Here is a 25,769-nt window from a genome sequence, read left to right as displayed (position 1 = left end):
CAGCTACTCGGGGCTGTCAGGGGACAGCACAGGCCACTGCTGCCCTCCCAGACCTAACTCATTGCAGCTGGCACAGGCAGAGACTGGAAATTAACCCCAAATCCCTCCAGCTTTCTCCCACTTTTCCAGGAGCCACGTGTAATCCCTGACTGCAGACTCCCAGGGAAAGCACATCAGAGTGATGGGGTATTTCCCCTTCTACTCCATGCCATTCACCAGTTACATCCCAACATTTTAATGCAACTTGGACTAGGAAAGAGGATAGGAGATGTCAAGCAAAATGCTTTTTTTTTGTTTTGTTTTGAAGATTTGGAGTAATCAAAAAAAAGTAGGAGATCCTTGCAGAAGGCACATTACGATTACACTGCTGGCCTTTGGGAGTGCCTCTCTCTGCTTCCTGAGATGCAAACCTCAGAATGCACATCCCTGATTCAGGATCCTCTGCTGGGCTTCAAACACTGTGAATCTAGATCTTATTTCCCAGAGAAGGGAATGGAAGCCTCTTTTTCTCTTCCTATAAAAAGTACAGAAGAGTCTAAGGTCCTTGAAAAGGGCCAACTCTTATTCAAACCACAAGAACAAAAGAAAACACAGAAAGAAAAGATTAAATACCAGAAGAAGGTTTGACATTCCAAATTCAAGTTTTCTCCCCATCCATGTATCAGCACATTTTTTGTTATGATCCAAAGAGCATCATAACACTCGGCCCCATCAGCCTTCCTGCAGCTGCTGAAGAAAACCCTCCTGCAGGGAGTCTGTGCCGGAGCACCCGCCTGGACCTGGCACAGCTCCTGCACCTGCCCTCTGCCCAGGCCAAGGCTCACTTTGGAAGGAGAACAAATGGATGGAGACAGACTCTCAGCGGGGCTGCTGCCCCCTGCACATCAAATGAGCAGGAGCTATTTCTTTGACTAATTCTGAAAAACCAAAAAAAGCAAGGCCTTAGCGAATGACTCGCAGAGTTATTTCATCTTATTTGTTGGTCTGGAGTTTTTTATCACGTTCCACAGCGACAAATCTTTTCTGGTTTAAATCCTCTGTTATATGACGTATTTAGCACCACACTTATTAGAAGGATTCTTACCTGTAATTAAATCATGAGCACCCACAGATCTGCCACACTTCCCATCCAGGATGTGCTGTGAAGATGTGTGGAGCTGTTGCATAGCTAAGCATTCACTGAGTACATCTTGTTCAATATCAGTACAGGACTTAAGCTACAAGAGGAGGATAAAAGAAACATTATGTTACATAGTAAAACCAAATTCTTTATAATTAACTTCATATATCTCCTTAAAGATTACATACAGAGGGAAGAAATGCCATTCTTAGGAAATCAATTAAGGATGTGTGTAGTACTTGGTACTTGTAATTAGAGATAACTTTTGATGGTTTTCTGAAGTGCACAAGTTAAGTGTGCTAATCTTACATCAACAAGGAGTTTGCTTCAGAAAATAATGCACCCTGTGTTCCTTCAAACCTTCCTGAGTAATTGAACTGCACATTTTCAGGCTTTCTGTAGTTTCTTGGGTTCTGTGGCAAAAGGTTTGCATCACCCTGTAACTGTGACACTTGGAAAGACATTTGATAGGGAAAGAAAAGCGTTTGTGCTTATCAGATTAGAACTGGCAGAGCGAGGCGCTGTCGGTGATGTGGAAGAGGTACCACCCACGTGTCAGCTGTGCTCCATGGAAATTAAAGCTCTGGCAAAAAGGGTCTGCAGCAAACCCTTGAAAACCACAATGTCGATCATATTAAAAACAGCAGGAGAGGAGAATTAAGAAAGAAAAGCATTTCTAATTCTCTTTCAAACACGCTGATGCTGCCAAGCTTTTGTCATAACAGAGTGCTTGTGTTACACAAACAGCCATCATATTCTACAGCCATTAATAGTTATTGTCCTTACGGGTACAGCCTCACATACCCATCTCCCCTGGGCTTGGGGATTCTAAATAAAGGGCCCAGGCAAACCTTCCAATTCTGCTCTACAGACATTTGTGGGCTCGAGATAAACATCTGACATTGAGATCACAGAGGGCATCTGCCGCCAATTAAACTACTACTAAATTAACAGCTAACTTTCTCCTGTTTTGTTCCTGCAAAGCCTTTCAGAACAACCAAATATCACCGCTGCACTAATCCTCTAGGCTAGGAACCAAGTGCTCAGGATTCCTTTGATACAAGTCTAAGCTCAGGCATTTTGTTTTGCATCAGAGATGGCACATTTTGGTAGTGTATCTCAACCAGGACATACTGGCAGAACAGCTTGTTAATTTTTCTTTCTTGGCTAGGTCATTTCCACTCAGAGCTCTTGGGAAGCTGATACCAATGGACAACTGCCTTTGCTGAGTTATAACCAAAAATGAGCATGTGAGTATAAACAATCTTTTTCCCTTTTTTCCTAAATCTGAAATCTGAAGTAGGCTGTTCAGTAACACTGGGATTTACTTAGTTGTGAAAGGTGTTGGGGTTTTTTAATATATTTAAGTGAAATACTTAGAGGAGGGTTCTTGTTTCTTTATCTTTGGTTTGATCATTTTTAAGAGAGCCTGACCAAAACACACTTAAAATCTGCTGCTTTTTCAGGTGCCTTTTAGTTTGAGGAAAAAAAAGTCAGAGGATCGAGTATTCATAAAGTTATCATGGATAAATGAGACAGGAAATTTGAAGATGATTTCAAACCACTGGAGGAGTGCAGACTTAGACTGGTCTACCAAATAAGGTGTGGGAGGCAAGTTTTTAACATTATTTTAAGATAGATTTGATAAGTCTATACAAGGCTATGTACATGCACACTGGAAAATTCCTCAAGGCAGGAGATTAAGTGATATGAAACTGTGAATATTGATGTCTTGGTGCATCCAAGCAGGCTGAGTTTGCAGCTGGTGTTAACAAAATTGTCCTGGATTGAATCTGTCCTTCAGGCCTCCCGCTGCTGATGCAGGAAGTACTTTGTGCCTTTTAACACAAAGTTTGGATTTGGGGGTTTTTTCCCACCTTGCTCTGTAGAAATGGAACGAGGCCTCAGGAGGTGACAAGATGTAACAGTGGGGACTGTCCCTAGATGTAAAGGATTCACGTTAATGCATTCAGCTCAGTACACAGCTGAACAAATGACACATTCGGTTTTAGGAAGTAATTCCTTCCTTGTTTCTCTGAAGTTTGCCAGAAACCACAGGAAGGAAAAATGGGGAAGTTCTCTTCTTTGAAATGGGGAGCACAGATGCTTTCCACAATCTGCTGAGAATTTCATGTAAGGAACCTTCCTGTTGCAAAGATCTTGCAATTGCAGAAGACTCTGGCGCCACAGTCATCATCCTTCTGTGGCCAATTACTGCTATGGCCTCTTACTCTCATTACACTGAATTAATTACATAGAATGAATCAATTACTGCCATGGCACTCTGACTCTTACTCTCATTACGAGCTAAAGGTTAATCTAGGGAAGTGCTGGGAATTTTGTGACCCGTGGGACACACATGCAGAGCACATCCTGTGGAACCTTTAAAGCTGAGGGTTGTAGGGAAACCACAAGGCCTGGTAATACAAAACTGGGATGGAAAACTAGGCAGGGGCAGGCTAGATACAACTTTTGACTAGAGCTGATACATGCAAAGACTTGATTCCATGGACACCTGGATGGTGCTGGGCACGTGTCTCTCCCAGGCACAAAGCTCACCGTGCAATGAGTGATCCAGGAGTATTTGACACAGCGTGCAGAGCTCTAGTCACCCATGTGCTGGGAGCTGCTACAGACTGCACACGTGGCAGAGAGAAGGGTCACAGGGAGAACTGGGGACACACAGCCATCCTGGGAAAGGACAAACTGCTGAAAACTCTACAAGAGGAGCACAGGAGGGAAGGGGGCATGGCTAACACAAGGACATCTCTTCTATTCCAAGTCCCCTTTTCCTGCATTTCCATTGTATCCTGGCTTAGTTTTGTTTGTGTTTTAGATGATCTGCCAACGTGTACTTCAGTAAATACCACCAGCTAGTGCTGACTGCAGAGACTCCATGCAAGGACATTTTATGTGAATGACAGCACAGTTTGGGCTCTGTATGAAAGATGAACAGGAAAAGAAACACCTGGACAGAAAGTGTGGGGCAAACTGAAATTAGAGGGTGGCACCCTTTGAAAGTACAAATATATAAGGTGGTCTGGTTAACAACAGCGATTGAAAACCAGGAAAATCCGCTCCGTTTAAGTTTTCTCCTGTGATACTGCAGAAAAACGGATCTGAAAACACATGAATTAAAGGTGAATTAAAAATGACTGCACTGAGGAGCTCTGGGGCTGTGTCACTCCTTGCCTGCTCTTACCTTCTTACGCACCTGCTGCTCTTTGGCCGAGTGAGCCTTGACGTGCTTGCGCAGGGAGCTGGGGTCGGTGTAGCGCTTGGAGCAGCCGGGAATCTGGCAGGCGTAGGGCTTCTGGGAACGGGAGCAAAGGGACAGATGTCACCCCTCTGCCCGCCCCAGGCAGCGCAGGGAGCGCTGCAGGACGGGCACACGCGGTGCTGAGCTGGAGCTCTTCCCTCTCTTTGCTGGGCCCATGTTTGCTCTGTCCCCTCTGAGCTCCCAAACCAGGCACGGTGCAAACAGAAGAGATCCTGCACTGGGCACGCTGGATATGCTTTACTGGGCTGAGCCAAATGCTAGTGAGGTGGAACTGAATGGGTTTTGAGAGCATTTCTTTATTCCCTAGCCTTTACTGCAAACAAAATTATCACGGGATCACCCAGTATAATTATATAGACAGACATTCTGGTTTTGAGTTCTGATTTACATAAATTTTAGAAGGATTGCTGGGCACTGGTGAGACCCCACCTCAAACGCTGCAGTTTTGGACCCCTCATGACAAAAAAAGCATTGAGGGGCTGGAGCATGTCCAGAGAAGGGCAATGGGGTTTGGGAAGAGTCTGGAGAACAAGGAGTGGCTGAGGGAGCTGGGGAGGCTCAGCCTGCAGAAAAGGAGGCTCGGGGAGGCCCTTCCCAGTGACTGACATCCACACCAAATTCTTCTTGTGGCTATGCCTATTCCCAACAAATGGAACACTATCTCTGGGTTACAGAATAAACTCCAAATGAAGGTGCAATTGCCAAAATGAGCAAAGGCACTTTTTAGTAAATAACCACTGGCTTAAGAGCCAGCAAAATAGTGCAGCATGGCACAGCTCACAAAACTTTCAAGTGGAATGGAACATTCTTTTGCCCTCTGTTTTCTTTCCTCATCTATCAACATCACCTCAGCCTTCTCACTAGGACTAGCAAATCCTTTTGGTGTCTTCTCAAAGGCAGAGAACTGGTTTGCCATGACCTCGATGTCACATTCTTTAATCCCCTTGATTTCAGAAGGAGGATGCACAGAAGGGAAAAAAATCCCACCAGTTTTGGGAGAAGTGACTGTGAGGTCCTTTAAACCCAGTTGGTCTGCTCCAGGAGGAGTGCTGATGTGCCCTTTTTACCACAAGGACAGACAGGTTCCCTTTGTTCTGCTCCTGCCTAGGAGAAGGATCTACTTCCAGATGATTTAGTAGGGATTCGATCAAACTAACATACACCAGTAAGTGAAATGATTTACAGATTCTCCTTTGGAGAAGATAAATGATGGAGTGACCTACATTGAGAAGCTTTAAAACCAATTCCAAATGCCTCAATAAGGAAAAAAGCAGCCTATATAAACCCCCTTTCTTTGTAAGTACCTCCAGAGGATAAGTATTGCTGCCCTGTCCAGCCAGCAGGAAATTTCTGAAGGAATAATAGAATCATTCACCAATTCATGACCTTACAGGCGAACACAGCACCTACCCAGAAAGTTACAGGGCAAAGGAGATTTATTGAGAGTGTCTGGAACACAGAGAACTGACACCTGAAGAAAAGCTATGGAAAACTTAAACAAATCCCTTGGCAGAAAAACTAGCAAGAGTATTTTTCAAATCACTGATGTCATTCAAATTAGTGATAAAATCATTCAACTCAGTCACAGGGAAACTAGATGAGAATCTGAGTGCCCTTACAAAGGTTCCTGGCTCTTTGCTCTGACATTCCAGGCAGCTGTTTGGTGCAGCAGCACCATCCTGTAGCTCTGCTATTGTTCACGTTCACATAAGCACAAAATTCACTGAGCTTAAACCGCAGGGCTTCAGTTAAACCAGGTGAGTGGAACTCAGTTACTGTGAGCAGGACTGCAGGAACAGTTTTAGAGAACTTGCCATGGAATAGCACGGAGGATGTTTTTAGGTATTTAAGAAAGTTATTAGAAAATGATTACTGTACCTTTTTCCTGATTTATGAGCATTTCAGATAATAAAGACAGAGATAAAGGGAGAAGAGAAGAAAAGAAAATAGAAAGTTAAGATATTTGTCTTCAATATCGCACAGACAACACATACAAAGAATTTGCGCTCATTTTAGTAACCATGTAAATTCTCTCTTAAAACTAATAGATGGCACTTCATTTGTGACTTTGGCTAATAAAAAATATATCTACTAGATTCATGCAATTAAATTTAAAAGCTGTATGCAATTTAGTATATCCACTTTCAAAAGAGATGCAAATTAAAAATTCAAATATCTCAGGTTGACTTTCAAATAAATAAAACATTGTTATTGTAAGTGTGCTTTGGTTTGGAAAATGTGACTGACTTGCTTCTCTTACTTGTTTGTTTTTGCAAGGCATAATGTACATTAGACATTCCTTAATGCTGCACTGTCTGAAATGTGTAACTGCTTAAAAAGTAAATATCAATTAAACTCAAAAGTTCTGCCTCATAAACACTTGGCCAAACTAAACCATATATTCACTTCTTTGAAAAAAGACAAGGGAACAACTCTGCCTGTTATTCTTTACAAGCTTTATGCTGAGGACATGACTGGTCTGCAAAGCTGTCTCATTGCTTTCTTGCCCCATGATCTGGTGATTTCATTTCAGGACACTTGACAGGCTCTCATCTTCTCTGCCAGACAAGTGAGAAGAGCTGCAGAGTCAAGCCAAATCTCCCAACTGTAGAGAATAAACCAGTGTGTTTCTCACAGATAATTCTGATGGAGGGTACTTGACTGATTCCATGGAGTTTTGAGACAGATTTACTTTCACTTTTACAAAATTACTGTCCAAAACGGAGGTGCATTTACCTTCCCCTGAGAGGTGTGAACAGCTTTTGCATTTGCTCAGAGCACTCACTGAAGGGGACAGGAAGTGAGACAATGACAGCACAGCAGTGACTCAGCTTTCACTCACATCTTATTGAGCTGCTGCCTCCTCTTACTGGAACAGGAACAGTGGCAGAGTTTGCTGAGTAACTCACTCCTGCGTAATTACTCAGCATGAGTAACACAAGCTAACTGCCTCTCTGTGATCAAGACTTTTTCATTTCTCCAAGCACAGAAAGTTCAAAACCAAATACACTTGTTCAGAGCTGACTTTTCTAAGACTCTCCTGATGAAAAGGCCAAGTCCCCCTGCAGTGGCAGAACCAATTGTGTACTGGGAGCACTGGAAAACTCGCTGCAGCTCCCAGTATGAAATCATGCTTACGGTATCCAGGTGTGTCCGCTGATGCTTTGCCCGGTCGCTGGAGTTGCTGAAAGCTTTCTGGCAGCCAGGATGCTGACACAGGTATGGCTTCTCCCCGGTGTGACTCCGGAGGTGAATCTTGAGGTTCTCAAGCCTAGAAAATGCCTTGTTGCACCCTTCAAACTGAAAAACGTCATTAAAAAAAAATCATTGTAAGGTTCTATTCAATAAACCATGTGCGGCCACAATGAGAACAGTGTAAGAACCAAGTTGGACATGCAATAAATCAAGCAACATTCAAACATCTGTTGAAATTTATGGATGAAACACAACATATTGTGCTGTTCATTTAGTCTGTCACCGAAGACACGGTGTGCAGCTCAGTAATAATACAAGGGTTATAAATGTCTGTCTGAACTGAACACTTGAAGACACGGTGTCAGAACAGAAAATTTAAAGAAAGAACAAGTGTTCTGAGGAGTCCTCTGAGATGTTAACTGGCATGGGAAGCACTGTGAGCAATAACAATTAGCTGCTACAGACAGAGAGCAAGAGAAGCTGGCGGGTTTGAACCTGGGGTTTCAGGTGTCTGAAATATTATCCACTGGAGCAGATGAGCACGGACTATTACAGGAGGACCTGATCCATTTGAAGATCAATCCAAAGGAACTCTGCTGTTATTCTGCACCCTTTTCTTTACTAGCTGTATCATTCAGAGCTGTTCTCAGCATTTATACAACCAGTAACCTGAGCAATTCTGACTCCTTAAGCACCCGTTTCATTAGGGAGCCCAGCAATAAAATGCTGCATAGCCTTCATAACAGAAGTCACTGTTTCAAATTAAATCTGAATAAATAAGTAAGTAAAATTTCCAGCTCCTAGGCCAAGGGAAGGGTGTTTTGCATTGCTCACTGCTGAGTTTCAGTGTTACAGACAACAGGCAGTGGAGGCACTGTCTGTAGGATGTGCTTTGGGAACTCTCCCAGGGGAGCACAAATACTCGCGTGTGCACATTCGTGCACCTGCACGCCCACAAAATGCACTTAGATACCTGCACATGTTCAAATACTTGCATGCAAATACTCAGGTGATGGAATGCATATTTTCTGCCCCCTCTGCATACATTGCTGTTTCATGGCACTGCACATCTTCCTATGCCTCTGCACAGAGAAAACGTTGGTTCCTCAAGGATTTGTGATCTCAAGGAATGTATTTGCGAAACACAACCCAATCCACCTTCCTCTCAACACTAAGAGCAATTCTGAAATAAAGTAGAATGCTTTGGGCTGGAAGGGACCTTGAGGGTCACCTAGTTCCAAGCCCTGCCGTGAGCAAGGGACACCTTCCACTATCCCAAGCTGCTCCAAGCCCTGTCCAACTTGGCCTTGAGCAATTCCAGGGATGGGGCAGCCACAGCTTCTCTGAGCAACCTGTTCCAACCGTTGTTTCTAGAAACCATAGCTTTTTCTGTGATTCTTGCTCATAAACAGTGAACTCCTGACTCTCCCGAAATCAGCAAATGCTTTGTCACTTCCTTTTGCCGAGTCAAGATTTTGTTCAGCAGCTTTCCAGGAACCTGTGGCTCCTCGTATGACATCACAGAAATCACCAGCTTGCCAATCCTGTTTGCCACACACACCTCTTACACACGTCAGTGCATGCAAACTGCAGACTCAGCTGTGGCATCCAGCAGTGTAGGGGGAGAGATGGGAAGGAGGAGCAGCTGCAGATGGAAGAGCATTGAATGGAATGAGCATCATGTCCCAGGGCCTCCCAAAGGCAAATCACTGATGGAGAAAGGCCCACCACATTCTGCTCATCCCAGTGTGTTTTGTAAATAACACAGCAACCAAAGTGATTCTCAAGCCAGCACTTCATGCTGCATTCTGTCCTGGCACTGGATGCAGATCAGCTCTGCACACTACAGGCAGAGGGGATTCTGGCACTTCTCTGCCTGCCCCAGCCACTCACACATCAAGGGATCAATGTGGCTTTTACTGCCATAAATGTTTTAGTGCCCTGAGCAGTAACCCGTCGGAATGGCATACCAGCTATATGTACAGACAACTATCTGATGTGTATACATTTTCCATCTTTTCCCATCACAGCCATCGTTCCAGATCCACAAAATCACCTGGAGACATGCAGTTTATCAGTTCAGAAGCTTTGTTTGACCACGAACCACCTCTGAACACTTGAGCTGGTACAAGAAGGCAGGGGGGTTTGGAAGTGACCAAAGCCACCAAGGCTTCAAAAAAACCAAACCTTCTTCAAAATCATCACTAAAAATCTGACAAAGATTCAGGATGGAGCAATTTGAAATGTGCAAAAATGCTGAAGTCTATGAAAAATAGAGCCAAGTTCAGCAAATTCACAGTTCTCATAGGACATTCCATAAAGCTGAGTGAATGTTCTGATGTCCTAAAGATCACTTTTTTCCTTTTTGTTCCCAATCTTCCTCCTTTCCAGCCTCCTTTGATTAGTGTGCCCACAGTGTGGCATCCCTTTGAAGTACTATCCCTTTCATCTCTCTTGCAGGTCCCCTTCAAGCACTGAGAGGCTGCTCTGTCTCCCTGAGGCCTTCTCCAGGCTGAACAAGCCCAACTCTCTCAGCCTTTCTTCTCAGAAGAGGTGTTCCCACCTCTTGGAGCATTTTTCTGTTCCTTCGTGCCCCAGCCTGTGTTCTGCTGGGGGTTGCCCTGAACCAGCTGCAGGACCCTGGACTTGGCCTTGTTGAAACTCCGTGGGCCACTTCTGGAACTTGTCCAGGTCCCTCTGGATGCCACCCTGTCCTTCAGGAGTGTCAACTGCACCACTCAGCTCGGTGCCACCCATGAATTTGCTGAGACTGCACTTGGTCCCACTAGGGGCCCCCAAGGGACACCACCTGTCACCAGTGTCCCACCTGAACATTGAGTCTGACACCACCCTGGATGTGACCATCATTCCTCACTCACTCAGCACTCTGGCCATCAAATCCATCTCTCTCCAATTTAGAGAGAAGGATCTTGACCCTCAGAATGTTTTTGTTTTTTTTTTTTTTAATGGATTACCATCTTCAGTTCCATATCTAAAGCCCAATGCAAAGTAGGAAGGTAAGCAGAAAAATCCAAACTCATCAAAGGTCCAGCTCCACTCTTCATTGATGTCAGTAGCAAAAATTCCAACAGCAAATGTCCTAAAACATCTAAACACAAGCTTAATTTAAAACACATGAAAGCACATATGTTTAAGCGTTTGCTGCATTGACAATTCAGGCAGGGAAGGAGGAGGCCTTACCAGAAATGCTCAGAGCTACAGTGTAAGCAGCAACACTCAAACAAATATGGGCTTATTGACAGGCTCTTCTTCTGTGGTCAGCTGCCTTTTCTCGGTAAATATGTCCAATGCCTTCAGCAGTAAGGTTCCTCCAGCTTGGACACTCAGAGCTTTTCTTATTTATGTTATTATTTCCTAATTTACATTATTTGTACTACCCAGCTCTATTAAACCAGATAACAGACAGTGGGATGGTCCCAATGCAGTGATAAACTCAGGATAAACATGTCAGGTAGAAAAATACACCAGCAAAGAGAATGATGTGATTTCAGCTCTCAGATTTTCAAGTTGGCAAAGGCTGGGCTGGTGAAACAGGAACTCCTTTCAAAAGGAAAGCAGAGGGGACCAGAACCTTGCCACAAGTGATGAGAAGAGAGGAAGCTGAAGATGAAAGGTCTGAAAGGGAAGGAGTTGGTGCAAAGAACTGAGCAGAGTGGGGCTGAGAACCCCCCCAGAGCTGCAGAAAGAGGTGGACTTTGAAGGACACCTTCTCCAACTCTCTTGTTTCTGGGTCTGCTGACTGTGTCTCTCACAGTTTGTCCCTAGGGAAGTCCACATATGGAAAGAGCTTCCCTGAAGTAGAGTGGTACAACAACTTCAACTGGGTTGTTGTTGTTAAGACAACTTTGTAAGGTAATTCTTGGGTTTAACTGCTACTCACCAACTCTTTCAACCCTTCCACCTACTCTTGCTACTTGGAGTGTAGCATTTACATTTACACTATGTAAAGCTACTCTTGGAAAAATGGGGTATTCATTTTCCTTAAATACCCTCCAGAAAGATACAGCCATCCCACAAGCATCTCAGCTTCAACTACAAAGGACAAATGTTCATTTTCAAAAGGGCTTCAGGATGGTAAGAGCTATTTCATCAACTGAGAAGGCCACTTACAGGATCTCCCAGACATCTGGCCCCAATCTGTCACTGCTTAATCCTACAATCCTAAACATTTTGTGGACGTTTGATGCCTGGGATAACTGTAACAAATGCTGCATGATCCTCAAAGTCTGTAAATGTCAACAGAGCTCTTAAACAAGTTTCATCAATAAAAATAATAATTATATTGCAATTACTACTTTTGTCTTTGCTGTGAGATCGTTAATGCTTGCGCACACCCCAGCACAGACACAAAACAATGCCACATGATTACAGGAAGAATACAATGCAGTTATTGGGTTTTATAACTACTGCTGCTTTCAGAACAGGGCTTCTACCAGGAAAAAAACACCTCGTAGAAATTTATGGGACTAAAGTAGTTTGTTACCATATGGAAATACATATGTTATCTTTATTTCACACTAAAACCTCACTGCAGTGTCGCTGTTGCAATATCATGCATTCAAAAGTGTATTTATAAAAACACTGAATTATCTCACAGTGATCTAAACACATCACAATTTTCCCAACAAAACAGTTTAATCTAATAACTGTAATTGCTTAAAATGTTTTTTCTTTGCTTCCAGATTATACTTTGAATGCACCTGAGAATGTTGCCACGCAGAAATAACAGCCTGTTCCCAAGAGGGTTTATATTATCAAATGTTTACCATTTTCATAAGCGTATTTAATCACGGTCATGTCTAGAATATCTGTCAGTGGTACAGATCAGAAGAAATAAACTATAAACTAACCAGCTCAGACCATAGGGTGAAGCAATAACTGACATTTTCTTAGGAAATGAGTTATGACTGAAAAAGAGAAGCCTTCACAGTCATAGTGCTAAATAGGTCCAGTGTGCCATTAGAGCAAGCTCATTAATATACACCTCTGCTCTCCGCTGCAAGAACAGTTAAACAAGCTGCCTTTTATTTATAGACCTAAAAGGGAAAGAGCAGGTCATATTGGCTGCTGACATCTCAGACAGCCTACAGATGGAAAACCCAAAACATTTCATTCCAAAGCATTTAATGCTATCAATAGGAAATCTGATGTCTGGTCATAACATCCACAAGCCCTACGAACATTGTGAAATGTTCTTTCTTCCCAACTGATTACAAAATTGGGAAAATTTTACTGAAAAACATGCTGTGAGAAAAAGGATCCTGTGAGGCTGCGTATCCCTTCTGGAGGGGAGGAAACAGCCACGGCACTCTTTAAATAGCATCAATGTTTTACAGCACACTGAGGCCAATGTTGGGGCCATGGCTGGAAGCACACGGGGCTCCGAACTGTTACGAACCTCAGGAACTTAAACACATGAGTTGTTCCACCCCACATCACAATCAAAGTATCTGCTTTGGTCCTTTGTTTTTCCCAGCTAACTCCTGATTAGATTAATGTTCAATTTGCTGTTGTAGCTACAGTGCAAAGCCCTGATCCTGCAAAGAGTTGCACATGGGGAATATGGCTCATGCAAGGAGTTTTCTTAAACTCAATAGAACTATTTTAGTACTTCAACCTTAACATCCTAAAGAATCCCAATTTATTTAGCCAGATTCAAACTTACAGATTTAAATTGCTGAAGCTTGGTTTTGCTTTTTTTCCCTTTGTGATTACAATAAGGTAGAAGGTAACTGTAACGTAAAAATACCTGCCAATTTCCAGGTTTGGTTTTATTTCTGAAGCTTGTTTACAAAGTGACACTGCATGCTATTTCATTTCAGTCTTGGGCAAAAATGCTTGTACTTTTAATTATTTGTCTTTAAAAAAAGCATTTAGGGCTTTAGCCCGAGTGTTGTACAACTGCTGGTGTGTTAGAGAAGAAAAGCTTAAAAGGTTCAGAACGGGGAGAAAAAAGACTTAGAAAAGTAAGCCCCAGTATAAATGCAATACATCCTTCACATTGTTGGGGTTTAGGGGAGTTGTGGCCAGCCGTTTGACATCCACACACTGTCCACCACGAGTTCCTTTTTCTTCATGCTGTTAGACAGATTGTGTATTTCCTAATTACCATGAAACTGGGAGATACAAATGCACCAAGAATCCCTGGAGTGATCCGATCATCACTGACTTAGATGAGACTTTGGGCTGTCTCTTTTATTTCAATTTTATCCATTTTATAAGCCCCTAAGCCCGCACTCCTGGACCCCCTGGGGCAGTACCAGGATTGATGGATCCATGAGGAATGCAGAGCTGGCCCACGCAGGACTCCTTTAAGTCATGGGGTTTCAAGAGTGACCAGGTCTGGTTGTGTCCACGAGGTGATTCCCAACACAACAGACCCCTCCGACAGGACACAGCCACCTGCCTGCCAGCATCCCCTGCACAGGGCAAATGTTGCTTCCAGCACTGGAATATTCATCTATTTATTTATTCTAGTGCCAACAGGTCACACACTTCAGTGAGCGAACAGAACTTTCCAGACGTTTTCCAGCAAACCCAAAATATCTCAGAGCATCCTATCCTTTTCACAAGACATGATTTCTAGTATTAAAATCTCTTTTTAGTAATCCTTCTTTAATCAAGCAGAAGTGTAAACATTTGTCAAAACAGGGGTAGTTGCATTTGTTTGGTACAACATATGAGAATGAAGCAGGAAAGTTGGGAATATTTTACTATCAGCAGCTTGACAGCCACAGATTTTGCCATAAGGTTTTGCTAAATATGTCATTTGGAAAGCAAACAATTCTCTGAAACCTCATTACAGTTGGACTGAATGCAGTATTATGGCTTGCAGGCAAAAATAACATTACATGAGGCAACATTTTAAAGAACAAAATGCAAAATTCATAGGGTCATGTAGTAAGCAAAGAAGACACCCCATGTCAGCCCCTTTATTTCCTCAGATGTAATTAGGAAACTATTCTTTATTTGGGATTTTTTGAATAGCTTACAAGTTATTTGAAATAAAAGGACAGCACACAATCCAAAATTTGCTGTTCTAATATCTGAAGCCAGATCTGTTTGTTTTGGGGACAAAATTAAGATTGAAGAAAATCAACTAAAAACCTTCTCCATCCATTCCAGCAAAGAACCACAAATAAATTAAAATGCTTCCCTCCAGTACTTTTAGATTTTTTAAATAAAAAGTACAGTTTCCTATGTCAAAAACTTGTTTTTCTGCATCCGTAATTCATTATCTTAATTTCTAAGGAAACATTTCCATTCCAGTTTGCATCTAAAGTGTGATCTATTTGCACTCATCTCAATCTTTTAAAAAGTCTGTGCTCTTGGTCTGGGGAGGGCCAATTTCAGTGCAAACAATTCTGTCCTGACAAGCAAGGTGAAAAAGGTGCTCATAATCTACTTACAGGTATGAGAGTTTGAAGGTTTGGAGTGAAGGATTGATTTACTTAACAAAAAGAATTCAGCCTCAGAGCAAAGGGAGAATCCATTACGATTGATGTGGACTAACCAGTTGGGGTAACAAAAAATAAAACAAATAGAAAAAAGAAAATAATTAAAGAGACAACAGAGAAAGAAGGGGAAAAAAGTAATTATGAAAAGAAAAAAAAAAATCCTACCCCAAAACTTATGGCTGATTAGCATAGCCTAGCATCTTAAAAGGCCAAAATACCACATGTGTGGCATGTTACAAAAGAAGATTAAAATAAAGGAAAAAATAATCCAGAGAACCATGAAGTCTCAAAACATCTGGAGTTTTATAGTAACAAGGAGGAAAAAATCAAAAACATAATTGAAAAAAGTCCACTGCGATACATTATTGTACAATGAAGCTTAATGGAATTGAAAGGAGAAGAGATGAAAAGGCAAAATAAGAGGGGGCAAAGAAATAAAAGAAACAAGAAAAGGCATTTATATTTTAAAGATGTCACTGAGGGTTTTTTATCCCAGTTATTAAAAATTACACACCCTGCTTCTGTAAGCTGTTCCTGTAACGTGTTGAGCGCTCTCTTTCAGCGTAGGACATTCATGCACACTGGGGAACTCAGCAACCCTTGTGTGCCCAGCACAGGGCACTTCTCACCCCTGGGTCTGCAAGAGACATCTGCAAGGACGATGGCAGAGAAGCTGCCTGCCCTGGTTTACATTCTGAATCCAATGGGAGATTGGAAGAGAGGCAGGACAAACATAAATTAAGAATGTTTGCTAAAAACAATGCACACATTCAGGAATTAAGCAAACAGTCTTAAGTTGTCACACTGGCATCAGACACTGTTGAAATACTCTGAATATATTCACTAACAAACACATGGAAAAAAACCAAAATGAAAAACTTCCCTCTTTATTTCATATTTTCCGTTATTTTTAATGCACCAGTAAAGGAACAAAAAGATCCTCACATAGTCCAGTCTGCCTTTGGAACATGCCAGGAGTGTGTCTAGGAACAGGACGAGTTTCCAGTGCACTCCAGACAGAGCAGCCGGGGTTAGGTCTGTGCTGTGTCAGCCTCCAGTCCCAGGAAGATCTGAGACCAGCGTGTGACAAACCCCTGTGTCACAAACACGGTGTCATCTAGCAACAGTGAGTGTCCATCCTAACTTCCCACTCCATCCCCCCTGGACTCCTATTTTTTCTATAATTCTGGAAAACCCAGCTCCTACCTTTGTCAAGACCAATAAATAAATACGTTTTACAGTCATAGCTTGTCACATGTCATCACAGCTTACAACGTGGCTCCTGCCCTTGGCAGATCAAACAGAGGAGGATCCTGTGGATGAAATCTGATCTACAGTGGGAAATTGCTGGCTACAGCTGACTAAACTACTCCAGCACAACCAAATTCTCTTAGGAAAGATGAAAAATAGCAGCAAGGTAACTCTTTGTCCATCTACATAGGTTTTTTGTCACAAATACAACTTTCTGTACGTGGTTCAGCACAGCTCGTTCACTTTCCTCACTAAATGTTTCACAGCTGTTTAATTGCTGGGGTTTTCTCCCATTTTAGTTAGGGTGGATTTTTTTTAAAACTTTTAAACCTACTGTCCTTCTCATACTCTACCCATGCTCATTTCCACAAGTGCAAAATGGAGCTTTTATCTCAAGTTGTCATTTCCGTGAAGTTCAGCTCAGAAGAGTAAAGTTTCTCTGCAAATTGACAAACTGCATGAACTTGCCAACACTGGATTAATCTGCACAAAGCAATGAGGAGAACACACAATTTTGTCCAAGGTTGTTCTCGGCGGCGGAGTAGAAAAGTCAGCGGGACTTTCAGCCTGTGAGGCTGCGTGATGTGGTGGGAGCTTGTTCTCGCTGCAGGGTTGGTTATCTCATTCTGCTCTCCCTCACGCCCTGCTTGTGGAGCTCTTGGGCAAAAGTGCTTATATGTTTTATTATTTGCCTTTAAAACAAGCATTATTTGTCTTTAAAATATTAAAGCACCGGGAATTTCAAGCTTGAATGCTTGAAACGTTTGTCTTTAAAATGTTACTGTTTTTTAAAAAAGCAACCCCAAGAGACACAGCTCTCTCCTTCACCCATGGACCTGCTTATCACACTACATCAGGATCCTACAGAGCTCAGGGTAACATTTGCAGAAGGATAATCTTCTCTTTCTGAGAAAACTGGCTCTTTCTCCCCTACAAATAAGGAACTCATCCTCACTTTACCCTAAGTCGTTAATTTTAGTCTGGCAGTGTTTGCATTTTGTCTTGCTTGGCCATGTTCATTACATGAAGGAAAATCTGAGAGACTTATTCCTAGGAAAATGGCTTCAAGACCTCACCTGCTTTAAAGGAAGTCAGTCTGCTCTCCAAAGGAGATGCTAAATCAAGACTTTGCTAATGAACACCTTATTGCTACTCTTCACTCAGGGTGATTTACCACACCCACTGAACTGGTGTGGGCATTGACACCCTCCACCAAACCCTGCTCAAGTTTCAAATGCTGGAGTTGCCTCCTGAAGCCTGTTGAGAAGATGAGCTGCGCTGAAGAGCAGTGCCAGGTCCCTCCATTCTCTGCAGCACTGTGGGATCCTCTGGATAAAAGGCTGTATAGCAATGTTCTTTTCTGAATAGCACTTAATGTTTTCCCACAGTCTTATTGTTTACAGGGAGTTTAGCAAGTCACTTCACTAATTTAAAATAGATTGTGTCCCACATGGGTGGATAACAATAACACATATTGGTGAATCATATGGCTTTCAAATGATATGTATGAAAAAGAAGTGCTACACATATTGTCTGAAATTTTATTGTGTGAAACCACAGCACTTAGCTCCCTACCAGCTGTGTCAACAATTCAGTATAATAAACTAATACAATTGTAGAATAACAGCAAGGTTAGTTCTGAAAATTAAAAGCTAAGATTGAAAAAGAAATGTAAAAAGAAGATATAAATGAATACAGATGAGCATTACTTCAGGTGGGAAAAACCTGCCTTGCAAATGATGCAACCTCATGAAATTTATATCCCATGGCATCGGCTACACTCTAAAAGCCTAAGAGGAAAAAGGATTATATGAGTGAAATAATTTTTAAAAAGGACAAAGAGCAGGTTTTGATATCTGAGGAATTTGGTATATTACATTTTGTGCGACCGCTGCAGAAGCATCCCATCTTATTACAAACTACACACCCTGGGTCAGCTTTAAAATGAAAGAATAAAAATCTTCCTTGGACTTTGGAGCGAAGTCCAGAGCAGCTTCCCGTCCACGCCGAGTGGTTCATAGGAGCTGCCTCACACACATGACGCAGCTCCCGAGGCCACTGCCAAAGGACATTCCTGACATACTTGACCAATGGCAGCCCGTGTACAGGAATGGCTGAGTGAGCCAGGCTCAAATAACAAAGGTTCATATTGAGCTGTCTCACATGATTTTTAATATGCTGCTAAATAAATAAAAAAATAACTGAATAAAAGACATTTTCTAAGATAATATTTTGAGGGAAAACTGGGAAAGGAGCTCAACGGAAATAGGTTTTAAATTGAAACGTTGAACTGTAGCCCAGAAATGACAAGAAAATGAAATCTCTTTTTCTCCTTGAACCCCAATAAAAAAAGTCTTAAATATTCTCGGTAGACCACAGTTTTGAAAGAAATGAAATTATGTTATTGTCATGGATGATTATTAGAAGGTATCTGCAAGGTTTTCCTGAGAGTTATCCCTCTATCCCAGAACCTAGCAGGAAACCACAATCACTTCTGTACCTTACGTGAAGGACTTTGAAATGAAAGTGCCTCAAAATCAAATGTAAGCAGCTTTCAACATGTGCATTTAATCTTTCTAGGTTAAGAAACACCCTGTGGCCACCACACTAAAGAACTGAAAACGTAAATTGAAGAAATTATATCCATATGATTAAGTAAGATTCTTAAAGAGAAACATGTTGTTAAGTACTTCATTCAGAATAAAATGAAATGCAGTAAAATAGAAGCTATTTGGAATAAATCACTGACGCACATGCTTTCTATGCAAAATGGCAGCGTTCAGCTCGGAGTGGACATCTGGAGCAAATTAGCATTATGTTGAGAATAATATAAAATTAAAACATTTCGTTTCAGCTTCTAAAATTAAATATAAAATCAGAGACCACTGTTGTGTTGGACAGCTCGCCTCGTGGCTCTGATAGCAAGAGTTTATTCTGTTTTTCGAGTTGTTTATTCCTCCCATCACTGTCCTGGGAGCCCTGATGCTCCCAGGTACCACCTCTGCAAAAAGCACCAGGCACAGGAGTTGTGTCTGACAAAGTCTGCCAAGTCCTGTTCTTGGGGTTCAGAATGAGGAGTCTGAGGCCAAGCATGGGCCAGAGCAACCTGGGTAAATCAAGAAGAAATGACCCAAAACTACAGGCAGAACTTGGACCACACCCCAACCAAACCCCCCAGGAACTGAATGGTTCATTTTTACCTTTGCATGACTCTGCACCTCCTGGCTCTGGAGAGGTCCATGTGCTGAAGGTGCTGGGTGACTTCGAGCCCTTGTGCAGCCCCTTTTAAAATTTGCTGAGCTGCTCTTGGCTGCTGGTGCCACTCAGTTCATGTGAGGTTTGGCAGAACCAGCCCACAGGAGTTCCCCCAGCTCCTACTAAAGTGAGGGAGAGAAGCCTCTGCTCCTGGTGGGACCTGCCCTAATTGTCTCTGGGTCAGTGGCTATTACAAAGCTACTTCCACACCCAAGCAAAGCTTCCGTTCCAGCTCTTGTCAATTCTGTGGGCAAACTCCAGGTGCTTAAGACAAGTGAGCATTTGTACTTCTGCTCTCACTTCCTGGAGAGATTAACTGGGATAAAAGAAGTGTAGAGGGCTGTAATTCCCTATAATCACTCTCTTCCCCACCTGGGTCCTGTGTGTCACTTGAGGGGAAAGGCGCTTGAGCTGTCTGCAGCCTTGGACTTGCTGTATCTCAGTACCTGGCCTGTCCACTTGGGCTCTGAAACAGGAAAAAGGAATATTTCTGCTTCCTTGGGGTGCCAGCCTCAGCACTTGACAAAACCACAAACTTCAAGAAGACCTAACTTTTCTACTGGACATCTTTCAAGATGTCCAATTTCAGCACTCTGCTCCACGCAGCTTTCCAGAATTTACTGGCTTATAAAACCGCCCATCTCCAATGGGATAAAACAGCAGCAGAGTTTCTGAAAAGCAGAAGCTATCAGCACTCCAGGACACTTTTGAACAACTCAAGCCTGGTCCAGGAGCTGTTCTTGCAACTGGTGTCATGCCATGTCCAAGTGGGTGACCCTGAGCCAATCACTTCAACGCCCGTGCAGAGTTCAGTCCTTTGTGCGTTCTGTACTCAAACGCCTCCTCAGCAGGAACTGCATCACCACTTGTGAGGTTGTTTTTGAGAATCCTGACCTCATCAGTCACTGGGGTAAAGCCTCTGAGGCAGGAGCAGAGCTCTGGAGAATCAGGGCTTCCAGCAGAAGATCTATAACCATAACAGTGGAGAGAATGCTGGACACATCATCATCTTTGGGTAGTTTTTTTACTATGCTTTTATGCTCTCAAATATTCTCCTAGACATTTGAAAGTAGCATCGAACAAGCAACCAGCACATGGTTTATGTAGCATACAAATGAGCTCTTTATAGGATGGCTTATCTCCTCTCTGATACAGCTGGGAGCATGCCAACCTTGCCACCTGTTCCTGGACTTCCTTTAAGGTAGCCCTGTCTTTCAACATGAAACCTAAATTGGATGTGCACAGCCCTGCTCCTGCACTCTGCAATGTAAACACCTGTACATATGTTTTAAATAGCCTCACACCTCTATATGTAAAATTTCAGACACCTGTGAACTGGCTTTAAACAGCCCCACTGGGTTTTGTGGATGGAGAACAACTTCCAGGTGCAGATGAATAAGGTTATTTCAAGGGCACAGGCAATGTATGGCCTCCAGTCTGACTATGTACAATACTCTATTTCCAAACTCAAAGCAAGACTTTTAATCATGTCCTCTCTGTGACTCATTAATCATCTACAAAATTCAGAAATAAATGCATTTGGGTCTCTATCTGCCTTTGTACCGAGCTCTAATTCACTGGGGCTTTAAATTCTGTAAAGCACCCTGAGATTTCTGCACTGGGTGAGCGCTCCTCAGGTAAGGACAGTTCCAGCCTTGCTTTTCATGCAGCTGCCCAGGAAAGGCTCATTTTCATCAGCTTCAGGCCACACTGCTTTGTGGTTCTTCTGCAGAGCACTTTCTTTCCATGACTCTCTTTTGAAACATTGAAAAGATTCTGGTTTTTTATTCCACTTCTAACAGCACCTTCACAGCAGAACCTCACAGCTCATTTCTCATTTCAAAATTTTGGTTGGTTTTGGCCCATCATTTACTCATAAAGAATTCTGATAAACTTTTTCAAATGATAGGCTATGTGAATAAAGGCTGGAACTCTGAATTAATCTACAGTATGACTTTGTAAAACCCTACCTTGTCCTCCTTCTTCTTCAGTCACCTCATAATTGAGAAAAAAAAAAAAGTTTAATTTTCTGTGTAAGAGATGAGTTCTGCAGCAAACTCACTTTGATTTCATGGTGATTTGAAAAGGAGAATGAACTTTTTCATTTAATGAATGATTAGATCTTACCCAAAAGCTGCCAACATTTTTTTAAAAAGCCATGTCTTTTTCTCCTTCCCCACAAGAAGATCCAAAACAACCTCAACTTTCCACAGCAAGCAAGCACATATTTTAATGACAGTGAGGAAGGGTTTGCTGGGAGAAAGAGTACCTTTTATTAGCTCAGCTAATACAGCTGAAAAAGACAGAGAGGCTCTCAGCATAAAAGCCCTTCTCTGGAGATGATCTTTAAGATCCCTTCCAACCCAAACCGTTCTGTAAAACTCTCTCTAGACTGATCACAAGGAATTGCTGCCAGGGAAAGAAAATACAGACGCATCCAGTTTCCACACTGCTCTACAAAGAGGGGTCTGATGGGCACAGGGGCCTTGGGGACATTTCCACACGGTCCTGAGCAAGCAGTGGCAGAGCTCCCCTCTGCCTTTCCAAACAGCTCATGAATCCAGACTCAGGACACCACAGCTGGGACAGTGAGCTTCCAGCTGTGCAGCTGGCAGTGCCAAGCTTCCCAAACGGGCAGCACCTACTGCAGAGACACAGCAGAGACCCAGGGAAAGGGCTGCTGGCAGCCTTCCTCAGGGATGGGATGGGAATGCCTTGCTTTGGACAGAGCAGGCCATGTAAAACAGCCTCTGCCGAGGACTGCTCCCCTTTGTTCTTCATTTTTTACCCTTGGTGTGGTTTTTCAGATCCCTCCTGCACCTACTCCTCTCCCACTGACTGCAATCCTGGAAATGCCAAGGCCCATAGGAATGGAGACACGCAGCCTTTCTCTCTGTCCAAACAAACCTGGATCAAAATTTTGTGCAGACAAAAACCTTCACCTTCTTTCTTGTGAGCTGTACGTGTTCTTTTCTCACTACCAAACATGAGAATATGAAGCAAAAACTCTTTAAATTTCATACTGGAGGCCGGTGCCTTTTTAATTAGTCGTTGCTTACAGAGAAGCTGAAGAGCAGACAGGCAAGTTGCAGTTGGAAAACATATGCAAGGAAAATAAAAGGGGCAGGAGTGACCAACCTACTAGCCTTTCCTGTTCTCGTGACTTTTATATACACATGATCTCACCAATTACATGATATGACATCAACAGGACCATTCTCTCTGCACTGAATGTCTTCAAAACATTCCTGCCCAGAGAAATTTATCTCTGAAACCACCCACTAGCATCAATCTTCTGCATATCCTGAAACAGGGACTGCACAGTTGCGCTCGTGTCATATGATAAGTGTAACTGGTTACAGAGCCCTTGTATGTGCGACCACACACACCACTACTGATGCAGCAGTAAATAACTCTTGAACTTGTCTCTCTCAGTAGAAAACGTGCAGAGATCTGCTCTAAAAGCTGAGTCTTGAGCTACAGGCTGGCAGCCTGTTACAGCAACACCAAGAGCTGGGGTTCAAGCCAGCACCAACATTATCCCCTGCTGAGACACGGTGCCACAGGTGTTCAAAATCACTGCTTCAGCTCTGGCACCTAGGTTAGTCTGCCACTAAAACACTGCCAGAGTGATGGACTCGTTAAATTGAGAATGGCCCATCACCATTAGAGCCTTCTCCTAATCCTCACCAGGTGCCAGTACCTGCATACAGCCAAACAATCCACATCATCAATCTCTTCACGTTTCCTCACCAAACAAGGAAAGCAAAAGAGCTCAATTTCACGGAGGAAATGAGGCTTGAAAGGACAAAGGGAAGAATGGTGGCATCCCTCTGGGAGGACAAGACCAAAGCCTGGCTGGGTTGGAGGGCTGGGAAAGGCAGGGCATGGAGAGGGTTTCAGCTCAGAAAATGGAGCACTTCTCAACAGAGTCAACTGCACTCACTATCTTGCTTTTACTGGCAGAGGAGTCACCAAGAAAACCAGATTGGCATGGAAAAGCAAGACAAATGAAACAGAACAAATGCTAAGCAACCCATGGGGCAGATTGTGCCCACTGAAAATATTTTAAAATCAGTGACAAAAAAAAATTTGCAAGAAGGGTACAGAATACTCCTTCTGCCTCTGAATCCTGTGTACAATGAGTAACGTGCTTATGATTTTGACGTGTAAACCTAGTTCTGCTCAAGACCAACCAAGTCCATGCACCCCATGTCAGGCAGCACAAAACATATGCCAATTTTTCGTTCCTTTGTTTGGTTCTCCATTGATATTTTTCACCATAACTAACACACAATTTTCCCTCAAAACTTACCATGACAAAATCACAGCTCTTAAACGTAAGAGTCCAGCCCGCAGGCTCTGAGTTCATGCACACACCCTGGCACAACAATGACGTGAAGGACGTACTGAGCCACAAAAGATTACACCAGCAGATCACCACAGACACATTGGTGCGTTCACCATTAAAAGCCACACACAACAATCTCTGGCAAACAATGCCAGTGACAATGTAAATGATCTTCCACCAGGGCACAGGGAAGATCTGGCCAACAAAGGAGAGCAACCCTCTGCAAGCATTGGGTTAAACCATCTTCTCCCCCAGGCTGGCCTTCCCTGCACGTTTGCTGAACCAACAGAGTGAGTGTGCTGTCAGGTCTAAGTGTAGGAAGAAATGATTTTGCTTTTACCAAAAGCACGTAATTATTGTGTTCGTTTGCAGGTTGTTCTGAAAAGCCAGGTTTGTTTTTTAGCAAAACAAGTTTTGTGAATCCTTTCTTGTTCAAACAGTCAAGTTACTCAGCTCTCCCATCTCCCACAGACAAGGATGAATTGGGTGCTAACTCACAGGTCTGGCCTCTTCTCTGGAATCCCACTGACAAACAGCCCAGCACATAAAAAATGCAAAGTCCACTGGTCCACACACCATGTCAACAAATCCAGGCTCTCACCAATTCACCTGGGATATCCTGCCTTTCTCCCCTTAAGCTGTGAGCTCGGACCGTTAGTAAAAAGTTGACACAGCTGTCCAAGATACAAACCCACTGGCACTTCACCTGATATCCTAAAGTGACAACAAACAAAAAAATCCAGAAAGTTTTTATGCCAAACACAATAGTCTAGTTCCAAATACATGCTAACATTGATGGGAGGATTGGAGATCTTGAGGCAGGGACCGCAGTAAATTAAAAAAAAGCTTTTATAAGTTTTTTTTCTTTTAATGCCAGCTGGGAAGTTGTGAAAAACGGGTGAACTCTAAACTCTAGCCATAGCTCAATGGTGTCCAAATTTCATGCCCTTTCTGTGCTGGGTAGGTGATCCAGCATGTAAATGGCAATATAATAATGGTGAAGATAAACAAGATAAAAACATGTAATCCTGCAGAGGAAAGAGAAGTCATTATGACTCACTTTTTACTGTTGGCCACTGTTCAGTAACTGGCAACTGAGCCCCGAAGGAGCCCACGGATCTGTGATGTGTCAGGAAGAGTTCTCAGCTGAAACACAGTTACTGCTATCCTTTGATCTGCTCTTGTGTATGGGGCATTATACTCCCGTTGTGCGCACAGGAATCCTAACTGGAAAAGTGTGTGCTCTTATAACACAAGGGCTAAACACTCTGTGCTGTAGTGCTCTGGTTCCTTTGGAATATTAAGTGGTCTTTTATTTTACTCTAATCCTCCAAACTGACGCTCCCAGCACGCAATATCCATGATACACATTTCATCTGGCAGCAATCTTCCCCCCCAAAAAACCCTAAACTCCAAATAATCTGAAAGTCATTCTACTAAGGTGATAGAATCTGAAAGAAATCCCTTTAGAATTTAGACCGAAATTTGGACTATGATTTTAATTATTAAAGATAAACACTTTTTAAAGAAGTCCTTTTTAAGGTTCCTCATTAACTGCTTTACAACTCCAGGTTCATTTGAGAAATAAACTGAAACTGGATGAAGAGAGTACAAGCAACTTGTCCATCAAATCCTCTTCCAGATTAACCTAAAACCACACCACACTTCTTTTTAGTAGCTTTAAGTGTGCTTAAGAAAATCTAAGGTTTTCTTTCTTGAAAAAAATTATTTTCTTGTTCATGCTTTTTCCAAATTATCTCCGTGGACCTAAAAGATCCAAACAAAAAATTATTTTGTTTTGCTTTCAATGAAAATGTAGATTCTGGCAACCCTATGTGT

General features: G+C 42.7%; 1 protein-coding gene across 5 annotated transcripts in view; it reads right to left on the bottom strand.

The window, feature by feature from the left end:
- The window catches only part of GLIS1 (GLIS family zinc finger 1), a 188,225-nt gene that overhangs the window by 25,773 nt on the left and 136,683 nt on the right, over positions 1-25,769 (bottom strand). For 4 of the 5 annotated variants that reach the window (XM_040073138.1, XM_058421762.1, XM_040073140.1 and 1 more), the window contains 3 exons: positions 7,539-7,700; positions 4,323-4,433; positions 1,085-1,217 (listed from right to left, as the gene is read on the bottom strand). In XM_040073138.1, the coding sequence (XP_039929072.1) occupies positions 1,085-1,217; positions 4,323-4,433; positions 7,539-7,700 (406 nt within the window). The remainder of the gene's footprint in view (positions 1-1,084; positions 1,218-4,322; positions 4,434-7,538; positions 7,701-25,769) is intronic. The other variant, XM_040073139.1, reaches the window with a different exon arrangement.

The sequence above is a fragment of the Hirundo rustica genome, chromosome 9, assembly GCF_015227805.2.
Source record: "Hirundo rustica isolate bHirRus1 chromosome 9, bHirRus1.pri.v3, whole genome shotgun sequence".
NCBI classification, from domain to species: Eukaryota; Metazoa; Chordata; class Aves; order Passeriformes; family Hirundinidae; genus Hirundo; species Hirundo rustica.
Note: the sequence above shows the minus strand (reverse complement) of the source record. Positions and strands in the feature narration are given on the sequence as shown.